The 14,480-nt window shown below is 44.1% G+C and overlaps 1 protein-coding gene and 1 pseudogene across 3 annotated transcripts in view; one reads left to right on the forward strand and one right to left on the reverse strand.

Moving 5' to 3' along the window:
- DNAJC6 (DnaJ heat shock protein family (Hsp40) member C6) overlaps positions 1 to 14,476 on the reverse strand; it is a 148,321-nt gene extending 133,845 nt beyond the window's left edge. Inside the window, exon 1 of one of the 3 annotated variants that reach the window (XM_046018747.1) lies at positions 14,297 to 14,476. In XM_046018747.1, the coding sequence (XP_045874703.1) occupies positions 14,297 to 14,411 (115 nt within the window). In that variant the 5' untranslated portion in view covers positions 14,412 to 14,476. Of the gene's footprint in view, positions 1 to 4,691; positions 4,890 to 14,296 lie in introns of those variants that run through there. The other 2 variants (XM_046018737.1, XM_046018758.1) reach the window with 2 other exon arrangements.
- Positions 186 to 287, forward strand: LOC123927689 (annotated as a pseudogene).
- Positions 14,477 to 14,480: the final 4 nt, after the last annotated feature.

Genomic DNA, 14,480 nt, shown 5'->3' on the forward strand with positions numbered 1-14,480 from the left:
TGTAATAACTTTCAGTGAAAATCCAAATTCTTTTGAGATCTGCTGCCATAGACAATGCTCCACACCTAGTTTTACCACATTAAGTCACTATATATAACTTCCATTTGTTCAAAAAAATGCCATGCCTGTTTTCCTGAGATAAAATACAGGAAAATAACAAAGTTTAAAAGAACTTTTTGCCCCCTATCGCTTCTCGGCCTTTTGGCTAAGATCAAGTGTAGAACTTTTTGCCCTATACTTCTGTAGAAAAAAATTTTCCAACCAAATTTTTACATCCTCCACTCCTATTCTTTCATATTGCTGCTTTTAAAACCTTGTTACACAAAATACTCAGAAACTTTCTAAAAAGGAAATTTTCAAGCTGAGTTGGAACGCCTATTTTCCAAATAAACACAATCCAGAAAATTAGTCAAAAGCCATCATTTCTATGCTTCCCATTTCCCTTTTGACAATACGTAAATTATTTCTAATAATAGATGATGTTGAAATTTTTATTAATAACTATTCAATTTCACCACGCTACTTATTCTCAAGCCCTGGCCTACCATGTGAATGGTTTGGAGGTAAAATGAACTGGGTTTGAATCCTGACTCTGCTACTCACTAGCCATGTGTACTTATACAAAATTTTTAATTCATTTCTTTACATGCACAATATGCCCTGCCCTACAGTGTTGTGACAATATGTAAAGGGATTTTCACATACTAGTTGTTCATGAAATAGGAGTTATGGTCAGTGTTATTATAATCAGCTGTCATGTTTGCCAATATCTACTTATTAACTCATTCAATGATTTTCTCCTTAGTTGCCTTATACATAATTTTTTTTTCTGGTTTGCAAAGCATTTTGATATGCAGGGTAAGTGTTATACAATAGCTTTTGTATTTAAAAGCATCACTGAGGGGCACCTGGGTGGCTCAGTCAGTCAAGCAATGGCCTTGGGCTCAGGTCATGGTCTCAGGGTCCTGGAATCAAGCCCCAAGTCAAGCCCCAAGTTGAGCCCCTGGAGCCCAAGTCAAGCTCCCAGCCCCAGAGTCAAGCCCCGGGGTGGGGGGGGGGGGCGGGGGGGGCGGGGAGGGCTCTCTCTGTCCCTCCCCCCACTCATGTTTTCTGTCTCTCTCAAATAAGTGAAACCTTTAAAAAATAAAATAAAATCTTCACTGAACTGTCTTAAGACAGGAGGCACCAAAAGGAGGAAAAAGACAGGCATTTGTTAAATCACAACTCATCATTTACTGAACATTAGTCATGTGATGGTAGCTTATATTCAATTTCTGCCTACCAATATCCTGATGATTTATTTGCCCCATCAACTTCCTCAGATTTTATCTGATTCTCATTTTCAGTCTTTGCAAGGAGAATTGACTTCCAAACAATCTGCAACATTTTAACAGTTTTTCTGTGGTGGTTTTCAGCATAAAGAATCAAATTTTTAGATAGTTATGTTTCATATTCAGGTCACCAACTGGTACTTTGGAACCTACAAATAACTCTCATGGTCTGGTTACCATGGTCACACCTTCTCCTCACTGCTGGGCACAGGCACCACACACACACACACACAGACACACACACACACACACACACACATATCCCTCACATTGTATACTCAACTGCTCTCTGTCAACACATACGCATCTGGTTACCATGGTCACACCTTCTCCTCACTGCTGGGCACAGGCATCACACACACACACACACACACACACACACACACACACACACACACATATCCCTCACATTGTATACTCAACTGCTCTCTGTCAACACATACGCATCTGCTTACCATGGTCACACCTTCTCCTCACTGCTGGGCACAGGCATCACACACACACACACACACACACACACACACACACACACACACACATATCCCTCACATTGTATACTCAACTGCTCTCTGTCAACACATACGCATCTGCTTACCATGGTCACACCTTCTCCTCACTGCTGGGCACAGGCATCACACACACACACACACACACACACACACACACACACACACACATATCCCTCACATTGTATACTCAACTGCTCTCTGTCAACACATACGCATCTCCTGGCCCTGAAAAGATTCTTCGATCACTAATAAATCAGCTTGAAAGGGTCTTAGAAGACCTTAGAAAAACAATCATTCAGAACCTTTTGGGGAATCTTAGACCTTTTTGAAAATCTGAGAAAAACTATTGATGTTCTCATACATAAACAAAATGGACATGCATATCACTTAAGCTATGCTGTATTTCAGTGTTTCTCAAACCCGTGACTGGGATTCACAGTAAGAAACACATCTGACATCAAGCCATGCATAAACAAGCCTAAGTACCCCTAACAGAAGTTTAAGTAAACAATGGTTACCCTTACCAGGTGCTCTGGTGTGCGACATTTTCTATTCTATGTCCTCTCTCTAAAATGTTGTTCAAGACCCACTACAGTACTTTCTTACCATCCACAATCTGAAGGGCAGTGATCCCATCTAACATTTCTCCATTTTAAGGAATCTAAGATCCAAAGGAATAAAGGGTCTTGTCCTTAGTTACTAATAAATTAGTGACTATCCTGACTCCCAACCAAAGGCTCTGTCTAAAACAAAGAGAAACAAATTTCTAAATACCAACTCCCCTCAAAAAGCAGCTAGGGATTTGAAGCTTAAAACACGCTGACACACTGAGAAACTGGGCGGTAAAATTGCAAACAATAGGGAATATTAGCCCCATCCAGAGCCTCCAATTGAGACAGTCTTAACTTTTTCTAAAACATGAGCATGGCCTAGCATGACATGGCATATAAGCAATTTCTTTTTTCTTCCCCCAAACCCTTTCTCTGGCCACTGAAAACAACACAGGGAAAAATAACACTCCTGAGTTCATTTAAATACTTTGGATTACACAGGCGCTGGTTTTGTTTGTTCACCAGAGGCTGGCTTAGCAGTGGAGAGGCCCTCTTTCCACTTGCCAGGCCCCTGTATACATAGCTCTTTTCCCCCACCTAAGGCTGCTTAATTAAAATTTAAACATCAAAACCACAGATCAATACAGGGATGTGAATGATCCTGAGCCTATTAGATATTAATACTACCAACACCAACTACCCCTGCCCCTTTTAAAGCCTCAATTACAGAAAGTTGCATTGCTTGGGAGACTTCATTACAAACAGTTCAGTAGATTAAAATATGGGCATCAGGCTGTTTGTGGCTTTGGGGTTTTGCTTTCAGTGTCTTGGCTTTCTGGTGGTTTTTGGTTTTGGTTTGGTTTTTTGGTTTGATTTGGTTGTCGGGGGAGGGGGGGTTCCTTTTTTAATGTGGAATAAACATCACTGACCATCACAAGGTGGGAATCTTACAACAAACCAGAGAGTAGCTGGGTACGGGTCAGGGGAAGACCAAGCCTGGGGGGCCTGGCGTAAAGGGAGGAGAAGGCTTGGAGCCTGTCTCGTCTTCCTGGTCACCCAAACAACTTAACTCAGGGTGTCTCGGAAAGGCTCGGTGGGCGCAAGTAACCTGCTGCGTGCCAGCCTCCACCTGCGCACCCCAGCCCCAGTGTCCAAGGGCAAATGCTGGGGCCTCCTTAACCGGGAGCTCACAGGGAGGCGAGGGTGAGGTGCAAACCGCTGCGCAGCGGCTCCGGTGTGAGAACCGCGAAAGCCAGAGGGGAAAAGGGGGGCGGGCAAACCCTAAAATTAGCGCTCGGGAAGCAGAGGCTGGTCACGGCAGCGCGGAGATGGCGTCTTCTGCTGCGGAGGCTGCCCTGGAGCTTTCCGGGGGGCGGGGAGGGGGTGGCTTTCCCGGAGCCGGGCCCCTCTGCGCCTTCCACAGCCACTCCGACCTGGAGCAGAAACGACGCAGCAGGAAGGGCTCCTTCCGGTAACAGGGTCGGGGAACACGTGTAGCCTCCGGAGACCTTGGGGTCTATCGCTCCTCCCTCAACTGCGGCAGAAAATTTAAGGAGCGTCGGAATTTAAAACCCCAGAATCCCTGCTATTGAACTAAAAATCTGGTTGGCTCATTTTAGTAATACTAGCCCTGTCCTTTCCTGAGTTTTCATTTAAATCCATTTTTCTCTTTCCCCTTGCCTCAAATCGAATTCGAGTAATGGGGTGGGGGTGGTGATAATGAACCAGGGATCTAGAGTCTGGAGGCCAGAGGGGTGGGGGTAGTTTGACTGTGAGCACATCTGCAAGATAAACAGTTTTGAAGGTCAGTGATGGCTCTCCATTGGGTCCTCCTGAAAGCATTAACATTCATTAAGGAATTCTCTGTCACATTTTTCTTATAAACCCAAGCTGTAAAAGTCCGAAGTATTTCAGATATTCCAATTGCAATAATGCATTGAAAACCTACATATTAATTAACTATTGTGAACTCTCCAAAAATAAAATTATCAAAATCCTGGGAGCTCTTACAAGAATATCTGTAAAATGGAAATGTGTGTTATTCAGCCAAGATTAAATGAAGACTGCAAAAATATTGTTCTATTTGGTAGCAAGGATATGGAAAATTGAATGACACAATATTTGGAAACCAGAAGCCAGTCATTTTAAAAAAAAAGAGTCATGTTTATTACATAACCAGAATTTTAAAAATAGATATACACAGTAATCTAAAGTTGGCCATTAATACAAACTAACCATATCTGTTGAGTGACATTTCATCCCTAGATCTTTTGGCCTCCCCTCGGCAGTTGGCCCCTTACCTTTATTTTCAGAATCTTTCATTCTCTCTTTCCTCCCTCTGCTGCAAATGAGCAGGAAAGTCCAGCTGATTCTGCAAACCTGACTTTTGATTTGTCATTCACAGAAAGTCAGCGGTCTCAGGGGTGAAGTCCCTCAACGCAGGAGCACCCGAGCTCTGATAATTGCATGCAAGTCAGTGTGCGGGGTGATAATTTTGCTTATGCTAGAGCAGAAAGGATGGGGATGAAGGCCGACGTAAACACAAATTCCAAAACATGGCATGGAACTGGATCTGGAGTCTAGGCTTGCCTTGCCTTCTCTTAGATTAGGGAACCAAATGTTTAGTGCCTCCTAGGCTCTGTAGAGATTTGATTCTGGTTCAAAGGGGAAGGTCTGTGCCATATGTCAAGCTTATTCTCAAATGAAGACCTTAATTTTGGAGAGAATTAAGAGACCTGTGCTTTGTTTTCTTTTTCATATTCATTCGTTCAACAATTATTTCTTTTACTTCTCTGTGGCCCAGGTTCCATGCTAAGTAGTGGGGTCCAATCCTACTCCTCAGCTGCTCACAGGCTGTTACAATACAGAGGCATACAGTGACCCATGTCTGCTGCATGGACACGGATTACTGAACTCATTTCATCCGGGCGTAAGTTGATTGTCAAGACTGAACCAGAAACAGGCATGAGGAAGCCAGACCATGGGAGCCCTCTCTTAGAGGGCAAGGAAAATTCAAGCAAATCTTTCAATCATCCAATTCCAGCTTACTTTCAATCATTACATAGCTCAGATTCATTCCTTCATTCCTTCACTGAACAAATGGTTGTTTGTGCCAGGTAGAATTCCATCTGTTAGGGACTCAGGAGTGCAGAAAACAGACCAAATCCTGTTCTTGTGGCTGTTACATTTTGGTGAGAGTATTCAGACAGACCATAAACAAACAAATGTAAACATACAGTCAATGGCAATAAATGCCATGAGGAAAAATGAAGCACGGTAATGAAGTAACAGACATGCCATTTCAAACAGGTGGTGAGAGGAAGTGACATTTAATTTATTTTATGAAACAATGGATCAGGGTCATCATAGTCCCTTCCAAATACCTTCACTCTGATGTTTTTTTAAGTGCTGACTCCTCACCACCTCCTCTGCTCCTGGTGTACTCTAGGTGATGGGGAGGGAGGGTTATTTCCCTTTATAGATGGGTAAACTGATATCCAAAAAGACAACAACCCAATCCAGGACCTCACTAAGCTGTAAGAAGAGCAACAATGAGAAAACCTACCTGTTGCTCTCATTCCCCAGAAACTGCTTGGTTAAATGCAATACTGACATGGACAATCTGCAGGAGTGGGAGTTGAGATAAGAGGGTCGAAGACATGTCTCTACCACTATTAACTGAGTGGTGGAAGTAGTGACAACCTCTCTGGCACCAGTTTCCTCATCTATAAAGTGGGGCTAATCATACCTGCCCTGTGTGTGCCTTTCAGAAGATCAAAAGGGAGAACAGACGTGGTACTTGGCAAACTAAGCCCTATATAAATGTAAGGTATAATTATCAACATACTTGGGCACATTTAAGAGAACTAATTGCTAGCATGCACCTGGTCATTACTGTAGCCCAAGAGTCAAATATAGCTGTAGAGTGAAAGCTTGCCATGGCCACTAGGGGTCCTGGAGTTGATTTCTAGCTGCCACAATTGAAAGACTCCCTGAAAGTTTTGGAAAATCTTAAGTATTTGGTTTTTGTTCCCATCTTTCCTTGGCAGTGGATAATACCTTTATGCTTCTCTTTGCCAACTCAAGATCAGTGAGGAAAAGCTGCCTTCACTGGAACTCCTTGCTGGCCACCAAAGGAGCCATGTTGGTGCACAGACCACAAAGAAACAGGCATCTCCATCTCCAAGGACCAAGTCCAGGATGGCCAATATGTGCCCAGTTAGGAGCACCTTTGGGGGTAGAGAGGAGAAAAGAAGTAGGTGGTAAGAAGCCACCATTTGTGCACTTTTGTTCAATAAATATTCATTGTGCCAGGCACTGCTCTGAGCACTAGGAATGACACAGCGCTGAAGAAAGCATTCTGTCCTCAAGAAGCCTCTGGCTTCAGGGCAAGAGGTTCCTAAGAGGTATGCTGATTTACTGATTAGGTAGAGGAATGCCAAGGCTTGGGTTTGAATAGTAGGGGAGGGGCCATAAAGCAGGAGAGATGGTTCAAACATGGGCTCTGCTATGTCCTGGCCCCTAAGGTAAGCTGGGACCCTCTCCTATACTTCTCTATGTCTACACTTCCTGATCTGTAAGACGAAGACAATAATGGAACCTACCTCCTACGGCTGGGTGAGGCTCAACCAAGTTAATACATGTGAAGTGCGTGGCACAAAGCCTGACACATAAAGTGAGGGCTCCATAAATGCTGTGAGACTAATATTACTACCTTGTGACCTGGGTCAAGTTTACCCCCCCCCCCCCGCACCTTCTACAGAAAATAATAACTAGCTTGTAGGGCTGCTGTGAGAGTTACACATCAGAAAGAATGTATAGGCCTTGGCATAAAGGAGTAGCTACCCCTGCCAGCCTCACTCCAGGAGGTGAGTTTTAATCAAGTAGGCTTCCCAGGAAAAAAAGACTAAGGCTAGGAGGAGCGAGGAAATTAAAAAGGAAGCCAATTGTTTCCAAGAACGTGGTCATTTCCAGAGGTACCTACGGTTTACCCAACATTGAACTTTGAAAAGTTTCACACATATGGATAGTTGGAGGCATTGCATGGTGAACATCTTTGACAAGTTTTGCTCTATTTGCATTATCACATATCTGTTCATCTCTATCCATCCTTAATTGTTGTTGTTGTTGTTGTTTTTAATTAAGTGGAAAGAGGTTTGCAGTCCTCTTCAAATAAAAAGCACCTTTACTTTCCCTCCTGCTACAATATTTACAAAAGCCTTTGACCTCTGCTTCTGGGCCATTCCAAGCAGGGTCAGGTGAATTCTCCGAAGCCTCGTCTCATCCTACAGTAAACCTCAAACCAGTCGAGGGACCAGAATGGGCTCAAGCCTTGGAGCTTTCCAAAACAAAGCAGTGTCTCTGACAGACCCCTCACTTCAAAGAAACTGGTATCAAGGATCTCTGTAAACACCCATTAAGTAAAATGATGCTCTCTGTCAATAGCTGGGTTTAGCGAAAGCTCAAACAGGTTCCACTGGCCACCAAGTCCTTTAAAGGCTCTGCACAGTCCTTGTCTTGTTTGATGCCACTTCTGAGTCACTAGACCAGTGAGTCATGCCCGGTAAGGGAGGCCATCTTGAGAGCAAAACCAAACAGAATTTTCAAGAACAATGAGTGAAACCCTGAACTGAAAAACAATCAGGCTCTTTATTGTCTTTGTAAAACAAAAATGAAAGAAAAAAATGCTGCTGTTAATCTTGTGGGTTCAACTTCCCAGCTGTAAATTTTACACTGAAGAAAAAACCGAACGAAAAAAGAGTTTTTATATTCTCTTGGAAATTTGAGAGCAAAAGAGGCTTGAAGGCTATGTCCCACATTAGGTAGACCTAATGACCTTTCAGGGACTGGCCTAGACCCTCTTCTAAAAATATGCTGAGGTGGTGACAGCAGGGTGGCTTCACTTTGTCTTCCTCCATCCCACCAGGCCTCTGTAAGGTTTGTTCAGTGGCCATAAAGGAGGTGAATAGGGAAAAATTGCCGCCTGGGGGTGGAGGAAGGTTTGCAAAGAGGGTCACCACACAGGAGGGCAGCAGGACTATAAGAAAAGCTGCAGAGGCTCCCATGAAGCCAGGCTACAAGGCAAAGGAAGGGAACTGATACATGGAGCACCTACTCTGTGCCAGGCACTCTTTTCACCATCATCTTCAGATGTTTATTGATAACTTAGTTTTCAAGCATTATTGAAAGCAAAGACATTCACAGCACCCTGCCTGGGTCTGAATCCCAGCTTATGAGGTGAGTAACTTTGTTACTTAACCTCTCTGTGCTTCAGTTTTCTCATGGTAAAACAGAGATGGCAAAAGAAGTTTACTGTCCGGGGGCGCCTGGGTGGCTCAGTGGGTTAGGCCGCTGCCTTCAGCTCAGGTCATAATCTCGGGATCCTGGGATCGAGTCCCGCATCGGGCTCTCTGCTTAGCAGGGAGCCTGCTTCCCTCTCTCTCTCTCTCTGCCTGCCTCTCTGTCTACTTGTGATCTCTCTCTGTCAAATAAATAAATAAAATCTTTTAAAAAAAAAAAGTTTACTGTCGGAATTAAATAAAATAAAAATATGCACAGGTTTTGGACAGTGGCTGGAACAGAGTAAAACACTACGTATGTGATAACTCTTGCCATTCCATCTTTTTTAGATGAGAAAAATGAGGCAGAAAGGAGGAGAAGTGATTTGCCAAAGGATACAGAGCTAAAAAGCAGCATAGCTAGGATACTTTGTTCTCAAAACAACATTGTGAGGGACGTGATACCATCCTCCTTTTATAGATGAGAGTTTGTAAGCCCAAGAGGGGCCTGGTAACTTGCTCATGCCATAAGCTGGCAAGTGAGAGAGTTAACATTTTAGAACACACATTTGCTGACTTTAAAGCCTTTGCACATTGCACGAGGCCAGTGGTTCTCAAACCATTCTGATATTGGCATACATTAGAATTACTACAAGGCTTTTTAAGACAGATTGCTGGGCCCTACCTCTGGAGTTTCTGATTTGGTAGCTCCGAGGAGGGAGCCAGCACTTTGCGTTTCTAAAAAGTTCCAGGAGAGGCTGGTGCTGCTAGTCTGGAGAGCACACTTGGAGAACTAATGTTCGACATCATGCACCTGTATGCAGAACAGATCACAGAGAATAGGGCCTAAAGATTGTAGGTCAATGAGTTCTTCCCACTCTGGAACAGTGTTACTGAATTCACAGAGCCTAGCAAATATCCCCATATTTACAGAGGCCTTTCATATTTATGATCTCATTTGATCTTTCTAATATCCCTCAGGAGTAATCATTATTTCCACTCAATGTGATTTGTGTTTAGGGGTATATGGTTAGAAATGGCAGTGAAGGATTAAACCACAGATCACCTATCCTCCTCTCCAAGTAACTTGTCCTGGAGGGCACCATCTGCTAATGGAGACCGACTCAAGTTCCAGTCTCTGTCTTTCCATGGAATATTGCAGCTCGGGAAAGAGTTCTTTGCCTCACCAGGATTTCAGGGAAGCAATTTCAGGTGGGTGAAACTTGGGGCCAGTTTTCCACCATTGTTTCAAGACCGACTTCTTACAAAACACTTTCACCAATCCACCGACGGTTCACTCCCTTCTCTATAACCTAAAAGCTTTGATATTTGTCTAAAATATCATTCTCTAGAAAGTTTGGAAGCATTTGGGGTGTTAATTTCCTTTGGGCACAGTCTGTTCATATTCCCATTTGGAATAGCTTGCATGCTTAGCTATATTTTTTAAAATTGTTTGGACATGTAAGCCAACAAATTATTAGATAAGAAAAAGACAAACCATCAAGTTAAAACAAAAAATGGGGAAAGACATGAATAGGCCTTTTTCACACATGGCCAAAATTCATATGAAAAGATCTTTACTTCATTATTTGTTAAGGAAATTCAATACAAAACAACCATGCAGTACCATTTAACACCCATGGAACTGGCAAACATTAAAAAGTCTGACAGTACTCAGTATTGGCAAGAATCTCACACACTTCTGGTGGAGCGAGATTAGCACAAATGTATGAAGGTCAGCTATTTTTCCAAATTAAAAAAGCATATGACTTTTAACCCAGTAATTATTCTTTTAAGTATTTATCTTACTTACAGTCACAAGAATGCATCTGCAATTACTAGTTTACATACAATTACTAGTAGTAAATTACTAGTTTACATACAATTACTAGTAGTAAATTGCAGATGCATTCTCTTTGGCTGTGTGTGTGTGTGTGTGTGTGTGTGTGTGTGTGTGTGTCTAGATAGATAGATAGGATCTCCTAAAGGATCTTTTCATTACAAACATATTTATTGAATGTCTTCTATATTCAGGACACAGTGTTAGGCTGAAAAGATACCAAGATTCCCCTAAACCTAAAGCTTCTCACTTGCAGCATCCTGGTGGAAAAAAAAGGTGGGAACAAAAAAGATGCTGTGAAAGACCTTTTGGTTAGTACAGAAGGAACACCTGCCCCTAAGGAGTTTCCCAACCACATTTTATTCCCATAGGTTACTAAGCTTTCCAGTTTTCCTGTGATTAACCATTGTTGGGAATATGATCATATGGTACACCAGCTGGACTAATATTAATAAAAATAATAACTACCACCCTGTACACTACTGTGTACCAGGCACTTTATATACATTAACTCATGTAATCATCACAGTAACATTGTGACATAGGAATTATCATCTCTATTTTATATATGACATACAACTGAGTTTTTAAAAGATTGAGCACCTTGCCCAAGATCACATAGCTTATTACTGTGCCACTTACTAACGGCAGATTCTAATCAGAGTCTGGCACCAAAGCACATGATTTGAGATGACCAAATTGGTGTCCATCACTTATGAGATGAGGTCCCATCATTATGAGAAATTCAGGCCACCTTTAAAAAAAAAAAATTAAATGGAGAAATGGATTTCTTTTATTGCATGATATTTATCAATTTTACTTCTCTCCATGAGTATAGATTTTGGAACATGTTTATTTTGTGCAGGGAGATGTGGCAGAAAGAATGCTGTATGGACAATCAGGCCTGAGTTTGCCACTCACCAGTCATATGACCTCCTGCAAGTCAGTCTCTTACTTCACCTTCCTCATCTATAAAATGGGAGAAATAAACACCATCTGCCCTCCCTTCTTCCAGTGTGCTGTCAAGATTGAGACAAAATCGGGCACCTGGGTGGCTCAGTGGGTTAAGGCCTCTGCCTTCAGCTCAAGTCGTGATCTCAGGGTCCTGGGATCAAAAGCCCCTCATAGGGCTCTCTGCTCAGCAGGGAGCCTGCTTCCTCCTCTCTCTCTGCCTGCCTCTCTGCCTCCTTGTGATCTCTGTCTGTCAAATAAATAAATAAAGTCTTGAAGAAAAAAAAAAGATTGAAACAAGTTCTTGTAGTTGATCTATTCTATAAACTGTAATGTACCATATAACATACGACATTATGATGGTCTTATCTCCAAGTTGTGTGGGAGAAGAAGTAGAGAAATAGTGATCAACCATTATTCTACTGAAGAAAAAAGAGGTGTGAGGAGGCCTGGGTGGTTCAGTTGGTTAGTGCCTTAGGCACAGGTCAAGATCCCAGGGTCCTGGGATCAAGTTTTTCATAGTGTTCCTTGCTCACTGGGGAGCCTGCTTCTCCCTTTCCCTCTGCTGCTCCCCCTTGCTTGTGTGTACACTCTCTCTCTGACAAATAAATAGTATCTTAAAAAAGAAAAAAAAAAAAAAGGAAGAAGAAGAAGAGAGAAAAGAGGTGTGGTGTGGCAGTGGGTTCCAAGAAGCCATGGGTGACCTCTAGGACAGAAACAGAGAAAAGAGGAGGGGACAACTGTATACACAGTATAGAACTGGCTTTAAACACTATAGAACTAGGAGACTTATTCTAACCCATTTTACTACAGTAGAAATATCAAGGTAGTCCTCTTTTGTAAACATTCACACAATACCTGGAATTACATTCTGCATGTAATTATCACTCAAGGAATACTTGTTGCAGTGACCCTTCTTTTCAACTCCTCAGGCAAGCTAAAGTAAAAGGGAGGTTAGCCTTCAGACCTACTAAGGTCTAGAGGCAGTGGGCAAGGAATTTAATTGTGCATTGACTAAAAGTAGTAACACATTCTTTGAAAGCCAGCAAGATAACAATACCAAGCCTTAGTCTAACTACCAACAGTAGAAAAGCTTGTTTCTAACTCAATAAATAAATATTTAAAAGATAATTCTTGCTTTGGGTCAAATTTCATATTAGAATGTTTACTCTGTGTCAGCACTTCACACTTATTAACTCATTTAACTCATCAATTCATTTAATCTTCGAAACAAACCTGTGGAGGGGGGCGGAGAGCTGTAGCAATGACTGGGCAAGGGTGCAGTATAGCTTCTGCCCTGGATCAGGTCGGCCATTTTAGAAATCAAGGCATGTCAGTCTCTCAGAAAAAGAATCCTCAGATGACAGAAACAGATGGAAAGGACAAGACAGGACACACACACACGTGCACGCATGCGCACACACACACACACACAGTCTAGCAAACAGGTATCTAGAAAGTACCAAGCCTGGACATAGCCTGGTAGGGGAGGCAATGATGAAATAGATGAGAACCCACCCACGTGGAATCTGTAATGCCCAGTGAACAGTGCCAGAGGCCCTACTCAAAGAGGTTACAGGTGGCAGAAACCCCAGGAAAGGCTTCACAGAGGAAAAGGCATTTGTGCATCCCTGATGGGTGGGCAGACTGAGATGAGGGCATGGCCACTGTAAATACACACAAGGCAGTGAGCTAGCAGATCATGTCACAGTCTTGCTGAGAACACATCAGTAGCCTTCCAGCTCGCTTTAGAAATAAAATCCAAACTCTTCTCATCATGCCCTACCCAGACCTTGATCTAGGCCCTGCCTCTCTCATTTTCCCGGTACCCTGGGAACATTTTCCACTTGTTATTGTCGCCAGCAGGAATGCTCTCCCCAGGCTCCATGCTGGAGTAACTCCTACTCCGTGTTCCGGTCTCGGTTTAAATCACATTGCCTCGGAGAGGTCTTCCCTGTCCATCTGCCCTGTAAGCCGGGGCAACTCTGCCTTTTTTTCTCTCCCAGCACACTTTTGTGATTCCTTCCCAGCACACAGCTATCTGTAATGGGGATGTTTACCTATCTTACGGGTGTAATGTCTGTTTCCCCCTCTAGAAGAAGTGCCATGAGCTGGGCCTTTCCTATCTTGCTCACTCCTGGCCCCAGAACACAGGAAGAGCTCAATACAAATTGTGGAAGGAATGAATGGAGTGAATCAGTGACTGAATAAATGTGATTTAAGGCCATGGTGGAGACAGGGTGTACTGTGTTTAGGAAGTAGTTTATGGGGACTAGAGCTTAGGAGCGAACAGGGAATCACCACCGACAGGTTGGAAAGGGGGTGGGTCTGGATGGGGAAGACCCTGAAGGTAACCTTGGGTCCAGATTCATTCCCCCCACTATGGCTACTGCATTGCAGGCAACCGGCCAGGTGTTGGGTGGGACGCAAACCTGAGTATTCTATGTCCCAGAGGCAGCCTGAATCCTCCCGTCCCCAGTCAAACCTACAGACAGGGGCTTTTGCAGGAAACAAACTGCAACCACCTGGCCCAACGAGAGATGCTTAGGGGTAGAAGGAGAAGGGGGCCCTTCCGAGACCGGCCCCCGCACTTCGGTGAGCAGCGCCGTGAGAGCTTGGGGGATCGGGCTTGTCACAGGGGCCGAAGGTCAGGGTGGAGGGTCGCCCGGGCCAGGCCAGACATCCAGGTCGCGCCGCCCCCCACCCTGAGGACCCAGGAACCGAGAGGTGGGCCCGAGATGCCGCCTCCGGCTGCGGGAGCCACCGCGGCCCTCCTGCAGTCCAGTCCGAGCCAGCCGCGCGCTGTAACAGGTCCCCCCGCCGCGACCACACTCACCCTGCGCCGCCTTGGGAGCCGAGCGCGTTCTCCACAGCCGCCGGGTCGCCTTCCACGGCCGCAGAGAAGAAAACAGCCTCCGGCTCTTCTTGCCGCCCTTCTCAGTTGCTCCCATCTGTGCGCCCGCGCCCCTCCCCCGCTGCCGCCGCCGCCGCCTGAGGGTGGCCTCGCGCTTCCCCGGCCG

The sequence above is a fragment of the Meles meles genome, chromosome 1 (genome assembly GCF_922984935.1).
Source record: "Meles meles chromosome 1, mMelMel3.1 paternal haplotype, whole genome shotgun sequence".
Taxonomy (NCBI): Eukaryota; Metazoa; Chordata; class Mammalia; order Carnivora; family Mustelidae; genus Meles; species Meles meles.